General features: G+C 32.6%; 1 protein-coding gene across 2 annotated transcripts; it reads left to right on the top strand.

The window, feature by feature from the left end:
• LOC145269635 (uncharacterized) lies at positions 1-20496 on the top strand. 2 transcript variants are annotated; one of them, XM_080125353.1, is made up of 3 exons: positions 1-311; positions 4709-4789; positions 15417-20496. In XM_080125353.1, exon 3 carries the CDS (start codon positions 15422-15424, stop codon positions 16463-16465), a length of 1044 nt encoding a protein of 347 aa, XP_079981479.1. In that variant the 5' UTR covers positions 1-311; positions 4709-4789; positions 15417-15421; the 3' UTR covers positions 16466-20496. The 2 variants fall into 2 exon arrangements, with proteins under 2 accessions (XP_079981479.1, XP_079981478.1); XM_080125352.1 differs by lacking the exon at positions 4709-4789 and having other exon boundaries at positions 2-311.
• Positions 20497-26348: the final 5852 nt, after the last annotated feature.

Raw genomic sequence — 26348 nt, 5'->3', positions numbered from 1 at the left:
CGGCGAATGAAAGACTAAGATGTTTTAGTGATTGATTAGCAAGTTAACAACGTCTGTTGCATTGTGGGTAATAATAACGATTACACCGCTGTCCGCCATGACACCTCCTTTTTCACACATCTTTTTATGAATTAGTCAACACGGCTATCTGTAAACATCCTAAATTCTGCCTGAAATATTACAGCTAGCAAAACGAAAAAAGTTAAAGCCTTTAAAAGAAATTTAATTGCAAAAGACATTGTTTATCTAATATCATCTTGCTTTGTCCTTTTCCAGTGAAAACACTTCAACCACAAAGCACGCTAGAAAATGTAAGTATAATTTGCGATTTACTGTTTTCACAGTTTATTTGTGTATTTTCTTAAATTAAATTCCGATCTGTTATTTTTGCTGGGAAATGCATTCATTTTCTAATTAAATTTTATTTATTTATTTATTTTTAATTCGATTATTTTCTGATACAATTTTCGGACATTTTTAACAGTCAACAAAATAAGGGGTGATATTTTTAGCAGATTTGCCGTTTAGTTGTTCAAATAGCCTCGAAGCCTATTATCACAAAAGAGACACGTTGCGTCGACACCGGTATATAGCGCTTAATGTGAACCATATTTTTTAACAAATAAAAAAAAGAAATGCTGAAAGATTCAGTTTTAAAATGATTAAAAAAAAATTATTTTTGCATTGAAAACACTGAACACTATAAATACACATTCAAATACAAAAAGGAAATAATGAAAAATAGTTTTTAAATGATTAAATGTGTTTTATTTTATAATTAAAATTTTATTTTATAATTTAAAATATTTAACAATACAAATAATACGTTGGTTAACAAAAAAATAATGACAGACGAAGTTTAAAACTTCATCTTTCATTATTTTTTTTTTATTTGTTAAACAACGTGATTAATTTAAATTAAATTTTAATCATAAGATTACAGTTTTAATAATCATGTAAATATAAACAGATGTTTGTTCACATTAAGCGCTATATACTGGTGCCGACCCAATGTGTCCCATTTTATGATAGGCTATTTGTACAACTAAATGGCAAATCTGCCTGAATTTTTAAGTGAAGGGAGAGGCACTTTCTGTTGATTTTTTTTTTTTTTTTGTAAATATCAGTCTTATTCTTCCACTTTTTCCACATTCTCATTCCAAAAATAAATATTTCCTATAAACATTGAAAATTTCCTTTACATGTTAAATAACTTCTTGTAAAGGTGTTTAAACGTTTCATTTTAACTGAATCATACCGAAAATCGTTTTTTTTTCTTTTTTTTCCATTCATGTAGTTTAGGCCATTAAGAATTATGTACATACTATGTAATAATATGTTAGGTAGTTGCGACGTTTTCATTATGAAAATAATTTTCAAGACACTAAAAAAAAAAAACAAGGTACTTGTGCAAGTTTAAAACTTCATCTTTCATTATTTTTTTTATTTGTCAAACAACGTGATTATTTTGCCTTCGGGACAAGATCAAAGTGTAGTATCTGTTCTTCAGATGCTGCACTTCTATTTCTTGTTCTCTTTCGGTGGAGGAGAAATCCTTCACGACTGAGACAATTTTCATTTTTGTACCTTTTCTCCATGTTAAAAAACGACCCTGGTGTCTAACTCTGTCCCGTGGGGAGGCATAGTAAATAGGTACAGTTTTAATAATCACGTATAAATAAATGTTTGTTTACAGTAAGCGCTATATACCGGTGCCGGCCCAACGTGTCCCTTTTTGTGATAATTGGCTTCGAGGCTATTTGTACAACTAAATGGCAAATCTGCTGATATTTTTAACAGTCAGCAAAATAAGAGATGATTAAATAAATAAATATACAAAAAAACAACTGTCACCAGAGACAAGATCTTATAACAAGCGTCTTAATATCCTAAAAACTACTTGTCGGCAACAATTTTAAATGTGATGTTCTCTCAAACCACTGAAAAAATTCAGTCCCCAAATTTAAGAAGCCGGAAGTGGAATCAGGTTACCTAAATATGAAATGAAACTTACTAAGCATGAAACGAAATACGAACCTATATGGGAACACTTCTTGTTTTATTATAAAACAAAAATAAGAAACTTATTTTTTATATTTAAAAGATATTCATATGGAAATATTTTATTTCAAAAAATAATTTAAACTTTCATAGTTTACGTTTCTATGAATAAAGTTTTTTTTAGTTTTTTTAATTCTTAGAATGTCTTTCACAACTTTTATCACATAATTTTGTCATAAATAATCTATAAATATAAAAGCAAAAATGTATGTATGTTTGTATGTGTGTTCGCTTTTTCTGTATGTCTACAAAAGGCTTTTTTCAGAGAAGCGGTTCGGTCGGTTCACAAGATTTTAAAACTTTTTATATCACATATAAATCGTAATATCTCAGAGTTAACAACGATGCTCGCCTGTCTATTTAATTTGCTCGATTTCGGGAAGATAAATAATAAACATTTGTCGCTCGCTGCATGTGGATTAGTCTTTTTCCTATAACATCTTGGGAAGCGTTCCCGCAGTAAATGAAATACTATCCCGCAGTCAAACTTGACCTCATTAAGTCATTAAAACGTGCACCTGCCAAATCCAAGTAATTAAATAAATTCAAACGTGTTTCCGTTAGCATCTCACGGTGGCCCAATGGTTAAAACCGTCACACTCTTTTTTTTTTTCACACTTTAATTTACAACTTTGCCTTAATGGTTTGGGTTCGATCCTCCTACTTACCTACCAAACCATTTTTTTTTTATTTTATCCCCCCCCTCACCTCCAGAGTTTTCACACACACCTCCAAACACCCGGGCAACGCCGGGTACCCCTCGCTAGCGTATCATAAAACATGGTAACTGCCTTTAATTGAATTAAGAAACCAAAACTTCCTTAACACATGTAAAGGCTTTGTTTTATCATGAAATTGCCGTTCTGCGAGACTTTGAACATGGTGGTGTATGCAAAAAATTTGTCCCCGACAATGTTTTAAGTCGGACGTCAATGTTAGTTTTATTTTTAATTAAAAAAAACAACAAAAAATACGAGGTGGTTTTTTTTTTTCATTTATATTACAAACTTTATTTGCACTTTTTAACAAACTTTTATATATATATATATATATATATATATATATATATATATATATATATAAAATAGACTTTATACACCTTTTGTAATAAAATTTTAAAAATTTATTTAACCAAAAGATACGATGAAAAATTGTCCCCATTTTTTTTTTTTTTTTTTGAAAAGATTTTTCCACTTTTTTTTTGTTTTTGGGAAATTAAATTTTTTCAATCAACTTTTTTGGAAATAATTATATATATATATATTTTTCTCATCTTTTTCACTGATTTTTCTTAATTACATTTTGTCTCGGCAGCCCTGTGAAACGCATATCTTTTTTTTCTTTTATTAATATTATTGGAATTTTTTCCCCTTCACCTTGTTACATATTTGTGAATTATTCCACGGATTTCGGCTTTTGGGTTATTTTGGACCACCTTCCACTTACGGGATTTCCTTGGATTTTACTTGTGCAAATGGAAATTTAATTAACTTTCTTGGATTTACTTTCTTGGATTTTTACCGTCATTGGATAATTTACCTTTCACCAGACTATCCATTCACATGAAATCACCTTTTTTCTTCACCATATTCCCTCTGCTTCACTTTTTGTTATCAAGTAAGATCTTTGACTTGCTTTCGGTTTCATCAAATACTTTTGTATGCAAAATCTGATCCCGCATTTTGCTGATTCCTACTCTCTGTTTAGAAGGAAAGTATTTCTCCGAAACTCCGGATAAGGACTATCCACTTATTAAGTGTTTCCTTTTCAGATTAAATATGTTTTTAACTCTTTTTCAAAGTGTTTTTTAACATATTTTATTACCTATTTGCTCTTTTATATATATATATATATATATATATATATATATATAAAATGTTTTATTTTTCATTTGTTACTTTGCCACTCATGTATTGGATACGTTTTTTTATTATGCTTGATTAAAATACATGAGAAATATAAAAAAAACAAAAAACAAATTTTGTTCAATAGATTAAAAAAAATTATATTATAAAAGATCTATAAAGTCTATTTTTATGTAAAAGTTTGTTAAAAAGGTTCAAATAAAGTTTGTAATGTAATTGAAAAAGAAACTACCTCGTTTTTTATTAAAATTTATTTTTAATAAAAACAAGGTGATTTTTTTTTAATTAAATTTTTTTTTTTCAATTACAATGACGTTTGACTTAAAACATTGCAAGGGATGAATTTTTCGCATACACTGCCATGTTCTCAGTCTCGCAGAACAATGGGGATGCCAAAGTAAAACAAAACCCATGTAAATAATAAAAATTTTCATTCTTTTTTATTATTATTTCATGAGAACACAATTATTAAAACAAAAAAAAACCTATTTATAGAAATGTAAAAAATAAGCTTATTATTTTTTTTTATTGTTTGATGATAGCACAAGAAGTGCTATCATCAAACTAAAATAATGAGAACACAAGTATTAAAACAAAACAAAAAACTATTTATAGAAATGTAAAAAAATAAGCTTATTTTTTTTATTGTTTGATGATAGCACAAGTGCTATCATCAAACTAAAATAATTTTTTGAAATAAAATATTTCTATATTGTTTTGCATTTCGTTTCATGCTAAGTGATTTCTATTCCATGTTTTAGTTTAACCATGTTCACTTCTAGCGTCTCCACTTTGGGAACTGAATTTTTGGATTTAACCCAAACCAGAACTGAATACTCCTGAAAAAAATACACTTTTTAAAGGTAAGTCTTTAGTTGGTACTCTAGTGCACATTGATAGATAAGATACTCTTCTACCTACCTGGATAAGGTTTTTGTGTTTTAACTTATATTCAAGAAATTATTTATGAAGAGACAATAATAATGTTAAGTCTGTTGATTAAAAAATAAAAATATGGTGATCTAATTACCACCATACTGACACTTGAAAACAGCTAAAAAATTGAAAATGAAACAAAATACTAATAAAATCACATCCAATAAATCTCACAAATTGTGTAGAAATGTAATGATCTACCAGGATTTTGATTTTTGATTTTTTTTTTTAGTGAAGGTCGATATGACTGTAACTAGCTTGCTATCTTTTTATTTTTTAACTCAACATTGTTTTTAAGTTAATAAACACTTTAAAATAAGGTAAAACGCAAAAACGTTATCTGGATAGCTATTTAGTCTTTGGTAATATTCATTCATTGTGTATTCATTTTTTCATCCATCTTTCTTTAAAATTTGTTGGCTCTTGGGTACTTCTGCATTTATGTACCCGTGATTTCTAAATTTACCTGGATTTGCCTGGTTGATAATGAGAAGAATCGGTAATCATCGACAAATAGTTTTCTGGTTATTAAGATATTATTTTTTTTTCTAATGTAATATGTGATGAACTTCAGTGAGAGGCGCCATTCTTAACATGTTGGGGTGTAACTGTTTCCGGTTATTCTCGTCACTTGCTGGGCACACCCAAGGAAATTCATGGAAATTGCAAGTTGATTAATGCAGAAGCGCTGGTTCTTATTAAAAATGCCCCAATGTTCACATCATACAGACAAAATTATCTTTATTTTCACCCCAAACTTTTCTGGGTTAAAAAAATCAAAAAAACAAAACCAAGCGAACAAATAAACGAACAAACAAAAAATAAACACAAAATGAAAAAGTAAATTTGTTTTAGCTTATGTATTGAAATTATTTAAAAACAGATCCAATTTCCCAACATTTTACGTCTAAACAATTCAAACCCAATAAACATTTCATTAAATACTTTAAATGTAGAATCGTTATATTTTGCTTGAAATATTTTACATAACTGTAAATGATGCTTCATCACTATTATATCTAAAATCGAAATTAAAAACTGATTGTATCTATTAAATTGTCATGGCGAAATTAGTAATATATCCAAAAATATGAAAAACAATAAAGTAGAAAGTTAAAAATGAAAATAGTTTACAGACAAATTTAAAGCTATGACTAAACAACATAAAATTAGGGAAAGTAACTGCAGTCTGTCTTGCTACAATTAATGCCGGATATGACTGAATCATGAAATTGTCAAAGTACATGTTTTCTGTGATAATTAGGGCGAGGACAACAGCATATTCTTTTCATTGTTTTGACTCTCGAGTGTGTATCCATTGATATCTTATATGCTTTTATATAGTGATGTGGTTCTCATGTGATTAACTGTGTCTGTGTCGGATATATACTCGAGTGTCAAAACAATGAAAAGAATATGCTGTTATCATAGCTCTAGTAATAATGCAGTTATATTTAAGTAACTATGATATGAAAAATAGATAACTTTTAGGTGAAATTGACCATAAAAAGTAAGCAGATGCCGTTACTTTTTAAGGAAAATTCATTTTTTTGATTTTGGTAAAATAATGAAGAAGCACCCAGTAAAATATATGGAGAAAAAAAATGCTGACATTATCCTTAGTAATTTCAATTTGTTAATAAAACCAAAATATTTGTAAAATAGTTTGATTAAAATATAGAAAATAATTTTTTCTTTTGCACGTGATTTCACAATATAATTACAAGCTAAGTACATCTTAGGATGGATTACTGTTGACACATTTCACAATATAATTACAAGCTAAGTACATCTTAGGATGGATTACTGTTGACACATTTCACAATATAATTACAAGCTAAGTACATCTTAGGATGGATTACTGTTGACACATTTCACAATATAATTACAAGCTAAGTACATCTTAGGATGGATTACTGTTGATACATTTCACAATATAATCACACATATTTTTAAAACAATATTAGAAACAACACTCTCAGCAAGATACTAAATGTTTCTCAATTTTTGAGAGGCGAATTAATAATTCACATTGTTTGGATTCTTCGAACTTTTTTCTACATAGGTGTTACCACTTATCAAGGCCCAGAGGCCACTCGAAGATAATGGTTAAAGTGTGTACAATAGTCGATGGGACAATATCATAGTAATCTTTAGTAGCGGAAATTTATTAAATTGGATAATTTAAAGGGAACGGCTCATCAAGAACTTGTTTAATAATTCATATTGTTTGGATTTGTTTATGTTGAACTTGCAGACAGCCATATTGTAGTCAGACGGAAATCAGGCAAATGGAAGAGAGTTCCAGAGGTGTTCAGTTCTAAGAAAGAAGCTTTATTCATGGAATCTATGTTTGGGTTTATGCACAGATAAAGAGTGGGGGAAATTATTGATAGTGTTTTCAGCTAGACGTGTGTTTCTTATGAAAGTTTGGTGAGATGAGACGATAGATAGATTGGATGTCAGATGAGCACTTCCCATGAAAATAACAATAAAGCAGAGACAGACTTGCAACGTCTCTTCTGTGAGAAAGAGGTTGCAGGAAAGAGAAAAGGGCATCCCCCACTAGGCTATGAAGTCTATTTTGAACTCTGTCAAGGCAGGATAAGGTCTTTCTATCAACTCCTGCTCAGATGTAGAAGAGTATTCAATACTTGGACGTACCTGGCTCTTATATAGGTAGCGAATTGTATCAGCAGTGAAATATCTACTGGATCAATAGAAGGATCCCACCATTCTTCGAGTGATCATGGCAACAGATTTGATGTACATGTTCCATTTCAGATAAGGAGTAAAGGTCAAACTTAGGAGCTTGTCAAAACATGGAGTTTTCTTAAAATGAGAGCCATTGATTTCAATTGATGCCAGGTAGGGATCAGAGCATTGATGATGGACTGCTGTTCTCATCTTGAGTGTTATTTTCACAGCGTTTTAATTAGTGCAACAGCCGATCTTTTTCAGCTATATTATGTTGAAATCCTGACTCAGCATGGAATTTTGAATGGAACCTTTTATTTAATCCACAGGATTAGCATAGTCTCTGTATTGAAGTGAATGTAGAGAGAGAACATGGAGTACTGTTGCCACATCTGAGCAGGAGCTGCTTGGCTAGGTGTGTCAGAAATTGACCTTACGAATGCGTGAAAAAATATTGAATGATTCGACCCCCTGTCTTTCCAAGCTTATAGCTACTCGAAAAATATAATTCAAACCCTAATTTTTTTTCAATTAAAGGAGCAAGGACCAAGGTTTCATTTAAAAAAAAACATGTTTTTAAAAAAAGGTTTTAAATTTCGGACTTTACATGTAAATTTCTAAAAAACACTACTTTTTTTGTTTTAAATTTGAATATATTATTTATTGATCTTTTATCTTTAATTTGTGATATATAAAACTTTGGTGAGTAAATTATATACTTTTTAATAGACATTTCAAAATGGGGAGGGGCATGAAAAAAAAACCGTTTGTCTAAAATATATTCGGTTTATTGGAAAGAGCATAAAATGTCACATTGATCCTGAAAATATTGTAAAAATTGAATCAATAGAATAATTTTGATAGATTTTTAAAGTTTAAAAATTGAAAAATATTTACCTCGTAAAATTCAATTGATTTCATTACGTAGAGAAAATGTTTTTTTAAAAAATAAAAGAATATTTCTATTACTTTTTATACAACTTTAATAGTTAATTTTGGAAGTATACTTCATAAAGAAAATAAACACCCCACTTTTAAAAGAGAAATTACGAATTTATTTTTTATATTTTATTTGCAGTTTTGTGTTAGGGGTGTCCAAAATTCCCCCAAATTCTGATACACCTATGGATGCTTGGCACATCCTATCTTGCCTTGATAGAGTTCAAAACAGGCTTCGAAATCTAGTAGGTGATGTCTGTTTCTCCTCTCTGAAACCTTTTTCCACTGAAGAGACGTTGCGGGCATGAGTCCGCTATATCATTGTTTTCATGGCAAGTGCTCATCTGATCCCCTGGTCAAACTTTCACAAAAAAGCACTCGACTAGCTACAACCACTATCAATAATTTTCCCCCACTCCCTATCTCCGCTTTAATCTAAACGCAGCTTCCATAAACAAAGCTTCTTTCCTAGAACTGCCAGCCTGTGGAACACTGTTCCATTGCTCAGCTTCCTAGTTGATTAGAATATGGTAGCCTTCAAGTCTAATGTAAATATGTCAGGGGTGTGAGTTCCGTTACTGAGGCATTGATTTAATTTGAATAAAATAAAATATACATCAGGTACACTGGAAGCCAAATCGCAACGCAATATTACAAAAATAAACAAATATTTTATTTGTTTGAAATTAATTTTTAACTTAAATAAATTCATTGTAAACATTCTTTGAAAGATAAATATTAGTTTTCTCGGTCTACTTCAAAGATAATTATTAAAGTCCCAAGGGCTACCTGTGTAGACATTGGTATGAGCAAATGACATGGAGCTAGGTAGAAATCAAATATATTTTATTGCCGGTCAAACCGGAACTCGCACTCTCCCCTCCAAGGTGAGTTACCCCAACCAGGGGAAGTGTACCTCTACGAGGAGAGTTATGCAGACAAGGGGCAGTGTATTGTTAGGTGTGTCAGAAACTGACCTGAAACGTTTGTCTAAAATATTATATTCAGTTTATTGGAAAGAGCATAAAATTTCACATTGACCCTGAAAATATCGTAAAAATTGAATCAATAGAAATTTTTTTATAGATTTTTAAAGTTTAAAAATTTATAATTTAATTATATTTCGGAGTCAAACTCCATCCTCAGTATTTTGTACATCTTTTTTTCTTTTTTTTCTTCTTTCTTACTTTATTGTAAAGTTGGAGAAAATCTGTTTGTAAAGATCTGCGTGTTGTCTCTCAGGTGTTGTATTTTGAAATTTCGGAATGGTGTGTTGGTTACATGGCGAGAAAGACAACACGCAAATCTTTACTAAATGACTTTTCTTTCTCCACCTTTACAACATGGCAAGAAAGAAAAGAAAGAAAAAAGAATGAAAAAAATGTACAAAATTCTGAGGATGGAGTGTGATTCCGAAATATATTTAAATTATAAATTTCAAACAAGTAAAATATTAGTTTTTTTTTTTCATAAGATTGTATTGTGATTTGGCTTTCAAGTACACCTGATGCATATTTTGTTTTCTAATGTAAATAATTTTTTTCCCCTTAAATAATCAAAATTCTACCCAATTTATGCCATTTGATGATTACTACAGTATCACCTCACATTCATTAACTCTTACACTCGAGTGGCATTTGGGCCTTTTGTAAGTGATGATTTCCTTGTAAAAAAAAGATATAAATCTATGGAGCTGGGCGTGTTTCATATGCACATTTTCATAGTCAGTCGTACTTTCATAACATCTCATAGTCACTGCAACAAGATTATTTTACATCTGATATTTTCTATGCCGCGTGATCACTAAGGTTCGATATCCAACCAAAATATTTCCCTCTATGGAGAAAGTATCACAGGGAAGATAATCTGGAGTGCAAAAGGTGAGACCACTCTGCAAATCTTTTGAATTCAGCAAAGCAAGGTGAAAGGGATATAACTCTTGTTAAAATTAATTTTTTTCATCTTAACTATAAAATGAGAGCAGAACAGTTCTGATTGCTGTGAATGAATTACCTACACATCACATAAACGTAACATGCGGCCACAGCCGAGATTGAACTCACTACATGAGTTTATAGTGTAATTCAAATCTTGTCTGTAGCTGAATACTTGATGCTTTGCTAAGACTATCAGGATTATTTTTCATCGAGACGCCATCACTAGATGGGTTGTGTACCATGGCTTGAGAGAGGCCCATCTACCCTCGAGAGAAGTATAGACCACGCCAGATTCCCAACCTGGTATTTTACCTTGCCATACATACAGTGCCTCACCTTCCCAAATGATCACCCATTTGGTACTGGCCAAGCTTAACGTGACTTAACTTTATTGATTTGATGAGAACTGGTGGGTCAACATGATGGTGCTGTATTCTACACACCACAGTGACACAATTACTGACTTTACACAAGTAGATCAGCAATAACTTGACAGGTCATACACATTTGATTGTATTGAAGATCATGTTAAATAACGTTTCTGCCGTTTTGCCCTCTGGCCTTCATCAGGTGTTTTGTATCGAACTGGGAAACCGTTTGTTAGGAGTCTCGGCCAAAACGTTGTGACTCTAACAACCAAGATGAGGAAGTCAGTCTGACAATCTCAATCAATGAAAACACCTCATCTCAAAAATACAGACAATTACTATCACGTTAAATACTTATAATATTTTTTAGGAGTTTCCTCCTTTTGATTATATTTTTCGATTTTTGTAATGATGTTAGGAATTTTCCGTTTTTCTATCTGATAAGAGAGTTGGTACACGTGTACACTTCAGATTCCACGATGTTAATAAAGGCGGTTAGACATGTATCTCGATATGTCTACATGTGATAACAGAAAGAGATTAATTATTACATGTCTCCAGTTTTTGTTTTTGTTGTCAGTTTTCGAGACTAAAAAATCTAGAATATAAAAGATAGATTGTAGATTTTGGGCTGGAAAACTTTTTTTTTTATTTATTTTATTTTTTTTTCCTTTTCTCAAGTTAAACCAAAATTGGATCCGAAAGGATTTTTCCATTATATCAAAAAAGGGGGTGTGTAAACTGTTTTTGACTACTATTTGGGGGTATGAGACCAGTGGATTCACAAATCATTTTTATAACCATCGGCTGTGCTAAACAACCAATGAAAACCTTCCACTGTTGGTATAAAAATTGTCGAATTTTAGATTCAATCAGTTTGCCGCTAAATACATCACGGACTGTATTTGATTCTTGGCCGCCATCTTGGTTACTGCCAATTACAGTCAGGATCTGATCTGAACTACGCCGCCATCTTTGTTCAACATAATGTCTCAAAGCTTAACAAAGGGCGTGCACAGCTATAAAAATAAAACCATTCTGAAGGAAAATGCAGACTCCAATGGTTTCTGTACATATTCGATCTTATCTAATTGATTGACTTTAATAATTCCCTAACAAATGCAAAGAATGAAATAATCAAAACATGCACACACACAGATATCAACAAAAACCAGAAACACAACTCATTAAAAACGAATATACAAAGACACACTTAAGCAAAGACCCAAGCAAGCACTACTTGCAACTAGTACTTTTCAACGAAACCAATAAAACATCATTGAATAAAAAAGATGTTATGCAGTATGTAATTACTAGGGCTATGACAACAGCAAATTCTTTTCCTTGTTTTTATGTAGAGTGATGTCATTAATTGCGTTGGGTTTGTATTACTGTACACATAGATTCGAAAAAGTTGTCAAAAAACAAATATATAACAAATAAATATTATCAAAGGCAAGATAAGTTACTTTTCTACCAAACTGGATACATTTTTTTGTTTTTATTCAATGTAACATGTTTATTCAGCTCGAAAAACATGCAGTGTTTACCGATGTATTGGAAAATTCAAAATGGCGCCCGACACTCTCTTTAACATGGTAAGTTTGGCAAAAAGTGTTATAAATAATAAACTAGATAAAATACTATTTAAAAAACACCGAATATATGTCAACTTATGTCACGGTAACATATAATGAGCGAATTTCTAACAATATTTTGTCTAGTTTATTATTTATAACATCGCCGGGCACCCAGGCTAGTAATAATAATAAAACCCAGGAAAACTTAAGAGACAACAAGAATGACGATATCCTTGTCTGGTACACAATTATACAGTAATATTTTTCTTTGTGTAAGACCATCAAACGAAGCTGCAATTTGCAAGTGTCTCAGTCAATGTCATAATTAAGAGCCTGACTCTCTGAATCCCAACTTATTCCAATTTATGTATCTAATAGTTCTATCATAGCAATGTATGGTAAACTCTAACCCTAAGGAGAGTCGAAAGTGGATCTTGGAAAAAAGAAAACTATATATAAACTCCTTCTTACATCCTTGATAGTTGTACATGTAAACATATATAAATAACATAACAATAACATGCAAATAACGTAATAACATGCAAATAACATAACATGCAAATAACATAGCATGCAAATAACATAACATTAACATGCAAGTAACATAACATGCAAATAACATAACATGCAAATAACATAACATGCAAATAACATAACAATAACATGCAAATAACATAACAATAACATGCACATAACATAACATTAACATGCAAATAACGTAATAATAACATGCAAATAACATAACATGCAAATAACATAACATTCAAATAACATAACATTAACATGCAAGTAACATAACATGCAAATAACATAACATGCAAATAACATAACAATAACATGCAAATAACATAACAATAACATGCACATAACATAACATTAACATGCAAATAACGTAATAATAACATGCAAATAACATAACATGCAAATAACATAACATTCAAATAACATAACATTCAAATAACATAAAATTAACATGCAAATAACATAACATGCAAATAACATAACATGCAAATAACATAACATGCAAATAACATAACATTCAAATAACATAACATTCAAATAACATAAAATTAACATGCAAATAACATAACATGCAAATAACATAACATGCAAATAACATAACATTCAAATAACATAACAATAACATGCAAATTAACATGCAAATAACATAACATGCAAATAACATAACATTAACATGCAAATAACGTAATAATAACATGCAAATAACATAACATGCAAATAACATAACATTCAAATAACATAACAATAACATGCAAATAACATAACATTAACATGCAAATAACATAACATGCAAATAACATAACATTCAAATAACATAGCATAACATAACATGCAAATAACATAACTTGCAAATAACATAACATTAACTTGCAAATAACATAACATTAACATGCAAATAACATAACATGCAAATAACATAACATTAACATGCAAATAACATAACATTAACATGCAAGACTGAGATTAGTTGGGATGCTGATCGGATGTACAGAAAAGAAAAACAGACACAAGCAAAATTCGACAAAGGAAAAGGGACAATCACAGATGAACAGTTGTAAGGAGAGAAAGTTTAAAAAAAACAATTTTTTTACATGGAGGTCACCATTTATCAAGGCCGAATGCCACTCGGGTATAAAGATTATTGTATGTATATGTAATCAATGGGACAATATCTTAGTAATCGTTAGTAATGGAGATTTGATAAAGTGTCTTAGTTAAGGGGGCGGTTTATCAGGAATTTGTTTATATTGGACTTGAAGACATCCAAGTTGTAGTGAGGTGGGAAACTGGATCCTGATTTCACTTTCGATAGCTGTGTAACCTTTTCTTCCCTTATTTTACCCTTTAGTCCTAATATTCTAAGGAGGAGAGAAAGTTTTTTTAAAAAAATTTTTTTACATGGAAGTCACCACTTATCAAGGCCTGAATGCTACTCGGGTATAAAGGTTATTGCATGTACAGTAATCAATGGGATAATATTGTAGTGATCGGTAGCAATGGAGATTTTATAAAGTGTCTTAGTTAAGGGGGCGGTTTATCAGGAATTTGTTTATGTTGGACTTAAAGACATTTTACCCTTTAGTCTTAACATTGCAGTTGGCAGTGTTTCTTTCTGACAAATGAGAAAGAATTGCTATCTTCTAGGTCGGAATCTGTCCATACAACATTTATCGCATAGTTCTTTGTTTTAATTCCTTATCATTAGCAAGTTTTTGACATTGAAGTATTTTTTAGCTCCTTACATAGAACTTTCAAAATGGAGCCCATTGAGAAATGAAGATTGAAGTGTGATTCAAGTCCGGCTGTTTCCTAATCGTCATTACATAATGTAAATTTATGATTCAAGTGGCTTTTTTGTGTTTGAGAAGCTAGTAGTATCTAGTGGGGCTTGAGGGGCTAGTAGTGTTTTGCAATGCTTGAGAGGCTAGTAGTCTCTAGCAGTGCTTGAGGGACTAGTAGTGTCTAGTGGTGTTTGACGTTGATGTAATTGCTGATTTTGGCATTGTTTTATGGGATGATCTTTAAGAATTTTGAGTTAAAGTTAGGAGGGCAGGGGAGTCGAGTTCTTGAAATGAAATTGAACAGGTTGGAATTTAGAATGCCATAGGAACGTTGTCAGGAATCCATTTTTTTAATTATAAATCAGTTAAAAGACTGTTCATTACTAATGACAGTATTTCCTTTTTATGTGTTCTAGTTGAATGAAACAGTACTACCTATTTTAATAGTCTGTTAATGTTTTATTTAGATATAATAGATAAGCTAAAAAACAGAACTTATTGTTAATTATTAAAAACAATTTTTAATATATACTAGTTGAAGAAAACAGTAACGTATTTGCTAATTTCTATTAGTTGAACAAAACAGAAACATAACAATAAAGTTTTATTTTTTTAATATAATAAATAAGATAAAAACACAGAATTTATTGTTGATTAATGAAAACAGTACTTTTTAATATGCTAGTTGAATGAAACAGTAATGTATTATGTTTTTGTTTATTTTATACAGATATCATGGATGAGCTACATGAACCATTTTCCTGTACATTTTGTGGTGCTTGCTTTTCGCATGAATCAAAGCTGCATTGTCACATGAGTGTACACAATAGAGTAAAACCATTCTCCTGTGAAATATGCGGATCTTCATTTTCTCATAAAACAAGTTTGACAAGTCACGTGCGTGTACATAAAAGAGGGAAATCATTTCCTTGTGAAATATGTGGCACTTCATTTTCTAAGAAATCGTCTTTGACTGTCCACATTCGTATTCACACTGGAGAGAAACCATATTCCTGTGAAATATGTGGCTCTTCGTTTAATGCAAATTCAACTTTGACAGTGCATAGGCGTATACACACCGGGGAAAAACCATATTCATGTAAAATATGCAAATCGTTGTTTTCTACGAAATCATACTTGAAAATCCATGCACGTATACACACTGGGGATAAACCATTTTCCTGCGAAATTTGTGGTTTTTCATTTATAATGAATTCATCTTTGACAAATCATATGCGTGTACACACTGGAGAAAAGCCACATTCTTGTGAAATATGTGGATCTTCGTTTTCTCAGAAGTCTGTTCTGCGAAACCATATGCGTGTGCACACTGGTGAGAAACCATTTTCATGTGAAATATGTGGATCTTCTTTTTCCCTGGAAACAAATTTGATAAACCATAGACGTGTACACACTGGGGAGAAACCATATTCTTGTGAGATATGCAAATCTTCGTTTTCTGAGAAATCCAACATGAAAAAACACATGCGTTTACACACTGGTGAGAAACCTTTTGCTTGTCAAATTTGCGGATCGTCATTTTCTCAGAAGTCAATTCTAACGAAACACATGTGCGTACACACGGGCGAAAAACCGTTTTCGTGCGAGATTTGCAATTATTCGTCATATGAAAAGGCGCACGTGACACGGCACATGCGTAAGCACACTGGGGAGAAACCGTTTGCATGCGGAACGTGCGGTTTTGCATTTTCAACTAAATCACATTTAAATAGACACATGATAACACACAGTAGAAGAAAAGGTCATAGTGTCCTATGACAGACATACAAGCTAATACATAAAATACAAAGCCCAGACATTGTCTGAAAGAACTGCACTCCTTATTAGAGTTGCATGACAAAGACATATGTGGGACTTTATTTTCATTCTCTCTCTCTCTCTCTCTCTCTCTCTCTCTATATATATATATATATATATATATATATATATATCGGGTTATATTAGTCATTATTAGAGTTCTATCACAAAGACATGTGGGACTTTATTTTCATTATATATATATAGGGTTAAATTTTTCATTATTACAGTTCCATGACGAAGAGATATATGGGACTTTTTTCATTATATATATATATATATATATATATATATATATATATATATAGGCTTATATTATTCCTTATTAGTGTTGCATCACAAAGACATATGTGGGACTTTATTTTCCGATAAATCCATGTTAATAACTCGTGGGTGATAGCAGCCATAAAGAGGACCAATAATAAAATAAATTTAAATCATATTGAAATCGAGTATTAGCCCAAGGAGGAGTCCCTTGATCTGTTAAAAGTAACTAAAGTAAACTAATAAAAAGCAAACGAAGGTCACAATGTTCTATGACAAATACATAAAAGACAAGGTTATTAAACGAGACATTGTAATATGCGCGAAAGAACTACACTTATTATTGATGTCAGTTATGAATGATTATGGCCTTAATAGAGTTGAACAAGAAAAGATAAAATATTAGAAGATGAAAAAAAATGATTTAAAAATTTGTTGTTGCTGAAAGAAATACACATATGGCAACACACTGGAAGGAATGGTCATAGTGTTTTATGACAAAGAAATACAGGCAGGCAGATACATAAAAGACAAGGCCATTAAGCCAGGCATTTTAATATGGAACAAGACTGCAAAAACTCAACCAAAAAAATAACTTTTGTTTTGACAAACTTTATGACTCATCATTTGCAAGGGAATCGGGTTTAACAATTCACATGCGAAAATACACTGTGTAAACCCGCTTAACGAAATACACAAACAATTCTATAGTTTGTTTAAAACATTGTCTACTGTGTACAGACATTCTAAAGTAAAATTAAAAAAATAAAAATAAGTCAAACGATACATTGAAAAAACTGCACTCATCATTGATGCCACCATCCCAAATTACTCTGGCTTTAATCAAGCTGAATGCAAAAGCAAACAAAAAAATCAGGACCTAAAAATTATCTAAAAACAACATGGTCTCTGAAAGAAATAAGTATTATACCAGTTGTGACGGGAGCAACTGGCCTAATAAAAAAGAACCTTCAGAAATACTTAGAAGCAATCCCTGGAAAACCAAGCTGTAAGGAAATACAGATAGCAGCCATAAAGGGAACAGTGTCTATTCTTAAAGGAGCTCTCGGACATAAATTTAAACTTTAATAGAATCAAGTGTTAGCTCCAGGAAGGAGCCCCTTGATCTCTTCAAACTAACAAAAGTAAAATTAAAAAAAAGAAAGAAAACGGAAACGTGACCGTGTTCTGTGACAAAGACATACAGGCAGGCAGATACATAAAAGACAAGGCCATCAAGCCAAACTTTGTAATATGGAACAAGTCCAAAAGAATTATGCTCATTATTGATGGCACAGTCCCAAATGATTTTGGCCTTAAGAGAGCTGAATGGAAAAAGATCACAAAATATCAGGACCTAAAGAATGACCTAAAAGGTTTGTGAAAGAAATCAACATTATACGTTTGTGATAGGAGCAACTGGTCTATAAAAAAGAATCTGGAGAAATACTTAGAAGCAATCCCTGGAAGACCAACCTGTAATAAAATACAGACAGCAGCCATTAAGTTACCAACGTCTATTCTTAAAAGAGTCCTCGGATATGAATCCAAACTTTAATGAAATCAAGTGTTAGCTCCCGAAGGAGACCCTTAATTTCTTAAAACTAACAGAAATCAAATATCACACTTTTGGTCAAGATCAAAGTGTAGTATCTGTTCTTCAGATGCTGCACTTCCATTTCTTGTTCTCTTTCGGTGGAGGATCAGTCCTTCACGACTGAGACAATTTTTTTTTATTTTTGTACGTTTTCTCCGCGTTAAAAAACGACCCTGGTGTCTAACTCTGTCCCCTGGGGAGGCATAATAAATAGGTACATATGCATATGCAAACTAGTGCAAAACTCATTTCCTGTAAGATATGCAAGGCTTCATTTTCTCAAACATCAAATTTAATCAGGAACAAAAATATACACAACTATTAAACATTTGTATATTTGATCTGTTTGTTTTGACGAGGTTAATGAAATATTAAATTGCTAACTACAATGAATATGTATTGAACTTGTAAGAAATTTTTGTTAATCCAAACATTATTCACGATACGAAGATTGAAATTATGAAATTGCACCTATATAATGTTTGGCCAGAATACTAATTAGCGACTTAAGTGACCATTTATTTGTAGTTAGAAATCAAAGAAAATATTTTTTTTATATTCATGAGATTCAAAAGGAATTTATTTAAACTTTTTGCTTTTCCAACTTGCACAATTAAAAACAGTGAACTCTAATATGCTGAACGAAGAAAAATGTTGTTGTTTTTTTGTCTCAATGCAATAAAAATTTCATCAACCAAACAAATTTGGAAGCAAAAGCAATTCCTTTCATTGTGGAACTTTTTTATTTTTAATGATGAAATAGCGATATAATACATTAAAATATAGTGAATTCGTTTTTGGCCCCCGACAAAAGGAGGGTGGACCTGTAAATTCACCCTTGTCCGTTCATCCGTTCGTCTGTCCACACTTTTCTTAATAACTACGTCTTGCAATTTTTTAAAATTTTGCACAAACATTAATCATGATATGAGTAAAAAAGTAACAGAACGGATTTTCCGGGAAAACTCCGGTTGCATAACTAGGAATGGCTTTTGTGTTAAAATGGCTAAAATTTGTGTTAAAATGGCTAAAAATTGACACTTGATGGCTTGGATTTTTATAAAACTTTCTGAAAAGTTGTAACTCATTTCTATATAATTTTGTTTGTCCATACTTCGTGATAACTCTTGGGTGTGCACCAGGGGCTCTTTTAGGGCTAATAAAAACAGTCCACTTTTGGGACTATTTTACCATATTTGTCCAAAATTTTCTGTGTATGTCTATTTAGCAGTTTTGCATGATGAAGAACTCAAATTTACATAAAAGCCTAAAACGGCCCTGTTTGTTCATTTTCACCAGGACTTGACGTCCACTGACGACTTTTGGGACTAAATGGGGAGGGAGGTAAATGCTGGAGTTGGTAATTTTTTTTTTGCCTCTTTCGCTGTGCACTCACGGGGAACCATGCATGCTTCACTTGTTTTGAATGGAAATCGTCCCAGACAAGGCATAAGGCCACTTAATGTAAGGAGAAAAAATAAAAATTAAAAAAATTTTGAACAGAATAGTTTATTTACTTCACGGGAGTTACATGTACTTGTTCTGTCAGGCATGTCTGGATAGAGGTCCTAAGTAATTCACAATTGTATTTTTCGATCGCCTACACCGAGGATTGAACCTACAAGGGAACTTTCACTTTACAACTGAATTTTTTTTTTTTTTACATTTTCACCCCAAACAAAGCACGTTGCCACTTTAATATAGGGGGCTACTATCAGGGACATAAGCTACAGGGGTACTATGTAGGGAGTTGGGCAGCAAGATGTCGGTTCACGTTACACTTGAACTTCCACATGTCAGTACAGTTGAGGAAGCAGAGACCCGGAAGGGAATTCCAAGACAAGGCATAAGGCCACTTAATGTAAGGAGAAAAAATAAAAAGTAAAAAAATTTTGAACAGAACAGTTTATTTACTTCATGGGGTTATCATTTACGTTTTGTGTATAACATAAAAAAGGATTCCGTGTGCGTATGATTGTCTCTAATATAAATGGTTGTGTGTTTGATTATAATAAAGGGAATCGTGTGTGTGACATGTAATTTCTGAACCTACCTCTGCTTCTTCGATGTTGGACCATCTGGGAATTTCTCATCCTGGAGGGAGACTTGATACCTGTTTGACGAAGATTTATCACTCCAAGACGATGAATGGGTTTTATAGTTTTTATTTCACTTTCCCCAGAGGTCCTGCAGAAGGTGGAAGTGAAATCTGCTTGTGTGGGCTCTTCTTCACACACGTCAGCGTTCGTCTCCCCTCTCCCAATTAAGAGGGGGAGACAACGGAAAAACGTCCGTCTTCTTTAAAGTCCAAATCAAATCTCCCCGATCTAGCCAAGCTGACCACGTCACATATACATAATCTGGTTACCTCTCTCTCTCTCTCTCTCTCTCTCTCTCTCTCTGTAACATACTTGTTCTGTCAGGCATGTCTGGATAGAAGTCCTAAGTAATTCACAATTGTATTTTTCGGTCGCCTACACCAAGGATTGAACCTACAAGGGAACTTTCACTTTACAACTGAATTTGTTTTTTGTTTTTTTACATTTTCACCCCAAACAAGGCACGTTGCCACTTTAATATAGGGGGCTACTATCAGGGACACTATGTAGGGAGTTGGGCAGCAAGATGTCGGTTCACGTTACACTTGAACTTCCACATGTCAGTACAGTTAAGGAAGCAGGGACTCAGAAGGGAATTCCAAATCTACCGGTTCTGGGGTAGAAACTACTGGAGTAGAAGTCTCTCTTACATCTAGGGATCTCTACTGTGAAGGGATGGGATTTAGCTGCTTGTCGGGAGTATTCATGTCGAGGGGGTACAAGTGCTTGCAGTTCGCAGAGCAAGCACCGTTAAAGTACTTGTAGAACAGGCAGAGGGATGCAACATTTTGTCGATGGGACAGAGGCTGAAGTTTAGATGACAGTTCAGGACCTATCGGGTCAGCGACTCTCTTTTGAACCTTGTCTAGGAGTTAGAGACTAGTATCAGATGCACCATCCCAAATATGACAACAATTTCCAAGTAATCTAACTACAGTGCTATGGCTCCTTTTTCTTTGTTGCTGATTAAGTAATATTTAAATATTTCACCTTTATTTTCCATTATTTCTTATTAAGTATACTTTTAATTATTGCACAACAAGATCTTATGTACATCATGGTTAATATGTGTCATCTACATTAAACTTACTAATAATACTAGTGCATTTTATTATCCTACAACCCATTAGCACTTGTTCTCTCAAATTCCTTTGGATTCATCTACACAGTGTTGATATAAAACATAGAGAAACCAAACCGGAAGTTGAAACACAGAGAAAAACATGATATATGTTCTCAGTATGAGAAGATACGGAAACAGGCAGAAAAACTTGTCGGAATCATATATTAATAGGATATTGTGTGTGTTTTATTTATTTTGTGTGTCACGCTTACATCTGAGTAACTGTGGTTTAATTGTCACTAGCCTGGGTGCCCGGCATTTCCCGGGTGTTTGGAGGCGTGTGTTGAGAAAAAAAAAGTTGTGGTAGGCAGGCAGGACGGAACCCGTGACGTGAAGGCGGAAACGAGTGTGGAGATGTATGTGTAAGAGTGTTGGTTGAGAAAAAAAAAGTAAAAGAAAGGAAAATTGCGAGTGCAAAAAAAAAAAAAAAAAAAAATTGTAATAAGCAGGCTCAAACGCGCCAGAGAAAAAAAAGGTTAGAAAAAAAAAAAGACAAATAGTCGTACCAATGTGCCTACCGTGGTTGTGACGTCACGGGCAGATGAAATAACTCCTTTTATGCGACATCAAGAGTTGAATGACTTGCAAAAAATGTCAGCGAAAAAAAAAATGACCATCCCTATAGAAAAGTGCCCAGTTGAGGGTGAAGGAATTGATGTTTTCGGCCAATTTTCGATATTTGTCATCTAAAGGGTCGAGCTTCAAAATGATACCGATCTTGTGAAAATCCATCGCCACTGTTGGAAGTTTGGTAAAATCCATTGAAAGCGGTCGGTGGTTCTATGAGAAAATAAAGTTGTGTACGCATTATAAATGTTTCTTTTCTGTGTCTTACGTTATACATTAGTACATTAGGGGTCATTTCGAGTTAAAAGTTTATTTACTGCACTCATCTGGACTAGAGAAAATCATGATTTAAATGTGTATGTCTCGTCTAAATAACTAACGATAATTCTCTGATATGGCCGACCAGACGGGTGATCAAAAAGTCAGATCGAGCGTACCGGAAAACAAAATGAGATCAAATGAGGTCTCATTTCGTTAGTCTCATTTCGTTTTCCGGTACGCGGTACGCTCGATCTGACTTTTTGATCACCCGTCTGGTCGGCCATATCAGAGAATTATCGTTAGTTATTTAGACGAGACATACACATTTAAATTATGATTTTCTCTAGTTCAGATGAGTGCAGTAAATAAACTTTTAACTCGAAATGACCCCTAATGTACTAATGTATAACGTAAGACACAGAAAAGAAAAATTTATAATGCGTACACAGCTTTATTTTCTCATAGAACCACCGACCGCTTTCAATGGATTTTACCGAAAGTTTTAGGCACACATGCATGCATACATACATACATACATACATTTAAACAGACAAGTGGGATTTATATTATAGATGGATTTCCATTTCTTATACAAAATAATTTTACCAAGAATTCTTCATAAGTTTTGGTTTCAGTTTCGATTATAGCTATGGCACTCCAGTAATCTATTATTTTTTTTTAATAAAAAATTTTATCATTTTTTAGTTTCAGTTTCGATTATAGTTGTATATCTATACATCTATATCTATATATTTCATAAGTTTTGGTTTTGGTTTCGATTAAAGCTGATGCCCCCAAGTCATATGGATATTTTTTTTTTTACTTTTGAAATCACAACTTTATAAAATATAAAAATCGATAGAACATTAACTCTATAATAATATATACGAAATCTACAAGAATTAAAATATCATATTTAAGCGTACTTTACAACCGGGCTATACCGGGCGTCCTTGCTAGCTTAGATAAATACTTTTGCAGTTTTAAGGAAAGAGCTACAATAATATAAGAGCTTTTTGGTCAAGATCAAAGTGTAGTATCTGTTCCGGCAGATGCTGCACTTAAGATGGTTTGTACCAGTCAATGGAGGGGAAGCCCTCTATACTGGGACAATTATTATGGTCGTCAGGGTACAGAATGTGGAAATTAACTTTTAATCAAAAACTTTATTTGTTATCTTCGTTAGTAGAGGAGAGAAAAGGTTTATTAGGTTGAAGTGTTCTTGTGTGAAGATATAATTAATGTAATGCCGGCTGGTTGAAGGAGAGAATAGTTCAGTTCTGTTTACATGTGTTTACAGGTAGTAGCCGTCGGTATGAATGAAGCCAGTTAAAGGAGAAAGAAAGGGTAAAGACTTCAGTGTGTTTACATATTTAGGAGCGTACGTCCAATGGTAGAGACAGGGCAAAGGGTTTATGTCTCGTGGTAAGAAAGAGTACGTGTGTGTGTGTGCGTGTGTGTGTGTGTGTGTGTTCGTTCTTCAGCATGATAAAGAATGTGTGTTAGGGTACAGAATGCGGAAATAAAAGTGAGTTTAAAGAGAGCCATAGCTAGCTTGTTCTACTCATGTTCTGCACCCCAGGCGAAGTCTGCTCCCAGGCAAAGTCTGCTCCCAGGCAGGGTCAAGTTGAAAGAGGGTTGAGAGTTTCAGATTTCACCTTTTATATACTCTGTCACATGATTGGGAACTGGCTTGTGATTAGACAAACCAGGGAGAAAATGAATTTCAAATCTCGAGTCTGGAGAATTAGCTGCTGCCTGTTTGTAGCGAGTGTCGGCTGCTGCAGGCTCTTAATATGCATGATATTTGCTTAGTTTAAAATCTTTTGGTGTCTTTCCCCAAAAACTTGAATGCTATTTAACAACCATTTCTATGAACAGTAGGCAATGCTAGCCTTTAACTTTAATCAATATTTGATCTGTTAGTTTTGACGAAATATTAAATTGCTAACTACAATAAATATATGTTGAACTTGTAAGAAATTTTTATTAAGCCAAACATTATTCATGATACAAAGATTGAAATTATGAAATTGCACCTATATGTTTGGTCAGAATACTAATTAGCGACTTAAGTGACCATTTATTTGTATTTGTAAATCAAGGAAAATATTTTTTATATTCATGAGATTCCAAAGAAATTTATTTCAACTTTTTGCTTCCAACTTGCACAATTATAAACAGTGACCTCTAATACGCTGAATGGAGAAAAAAAATTTTGTTTTCGTCTCGATGTGATAAAAATTTCATAAATGAGGTCAACCAAAACAAATTTGGAAGTAAACAATTTCTTTCATTGTGGAACTTAAAATTCTTGGAAATTTTGCACAAACATTAAACATGATATGAGTAAAAAAGTAACAGAACAGATTTTCTGGGAAAACGCCGATTGACCCCCTAACGGTGTCTTTTGGGTTAAAATGACTAAAATGTACACTTTTGTGCTTATTAAAAAAAATTGATGCCTTGGAGTTTTCTAAAACTTTCTGAAAAGTTGTAACTAATTGATTTCTGTATAATTTTGTTTGTCTATACTTCACGATAACTCTTGGGTGTGTCACAGGAGCTCTTTTAGGGCTAATAAAAACACTCCATTTTTGGGACTATTTTACCATATTCGTCCAAAATTTTCTGTGTATGTCTATTTAGCAGTTTTCCATGGTGCTGAATTCAAATATGTTGGGGATTTTGGGGGCTAAATGGGGGAGGCATGGCAAAGGATGGACTTAGTTATTTCTGTTTTTTGCATGGTGCAGAACTCAAATTTACATACAACATTACCGTTTGTTCATTTTCACCAGGGTTTGACCTCGCCTGGGGACTTTTGAGGCTAAATGGGGGGGGGCAAATGCTGAACTTTTTTTATGCCTTTTTCACTGTGCATGCTTCACTTGTTAATGATAAAATATATAATACATTAAAATATGATTAATTCTTTTTCTCTTTTAAATTGATTCATTTTAAAATTTAGTTAAATTTTTAACATTAATTTGCTGCGAATTTCATAGAATTTATGTTAAAGCTTAATTATAATTATAGACAACAAATATTTAAGAAAATATAAACATTTTTTAAAGTAAGTGATAAATCCAATATACAAACATATTTCCCCTGATTCATCAGCAGAATTTGGCCTTATATTTTTATTCTGGCCTGACAGCATATCAGTAATTTTAATTATTGTATCGTTAATGATGCGGAAAACATATTGGAATCAGTAACATTGTTCTGGGTCACTGAGTTCAAATTAGAACTGGACCTGGATATGAATATAAACTATATCCAATGGTGAAGCCCCAGCTTGCGGGTTTTGGGAGGTGTGGAGCCACCCTTTAATTGCCATTGCTCTCAGGTCCACGCTGACCTGGAGTGGTAGTACCTGTTAGAGTCCCAACTATGGGTTAAATAGAAACCGACTTGAAAAAAAATATATATTCTATTAAAAAAATTTTCTTCAAAATAACTGGATTCGGCATTAAATAACCTGAAAAGGGTTGATATGCCATAAAACAAAAACAAGCAACCAGCCATCATATTAGAACATGTGTTCTGCAACCATTATACACATAAACAGGCTTTCGTGTTAAATTCTTGAAAGTGATATACCATAAATTCCGGTTTTTGTTTTTCGAAATTATAATATGTATATATACATATATGCATGCATATACATATATACACATATACACAGACATATACCTATGCACATAATAAATAATAATGATTGCAACGTCTTGCCCCTCCCTCAGACACTTAAAGTCCATGAGCCGAAAAATGACTTTTTTTTTAGTCCTACCAGTGAATTCACACACTCAAGCACTTAAGACGGTCATTGAGATCAATTATTACATGCTTCCAGGATTTCAAGCCTCCATGCGTCACAACTTTTCCATCGCCACAGGACCATTTTTATAGACAAATGCCTGAGGGAGT

Source organism: Euprymna scolopes, chromosome 45 (assembly GCF_053919585.1).
Source record: "Euprymna scolopes isolate OS-2025 chromosome 45, ASM5391958v1, whole genome shotgun sequence".
In the NCBI taxonomy this organism is placed as follows: Eukaryota; Metazoa; Mollusca; class Cephalopoda; order Sepiida; family Sepiolidae; genus Euprymna; species Euprymna scolopes.
Note: the sequence above shows the minus strand (reverse complement) of the source record. Positions and strands in the feature narration are given on the sequence as shown.

Bases quoted from the DNA above. Each gene is read 5' to 3' on its own strand.
- LOC145269635 (XM_080125353.1), top strand. From the start codon at position 15,422: ATGGATGAGCTACATGAACCATTTTCCTGTACATTTTGTGGTGCTTGC.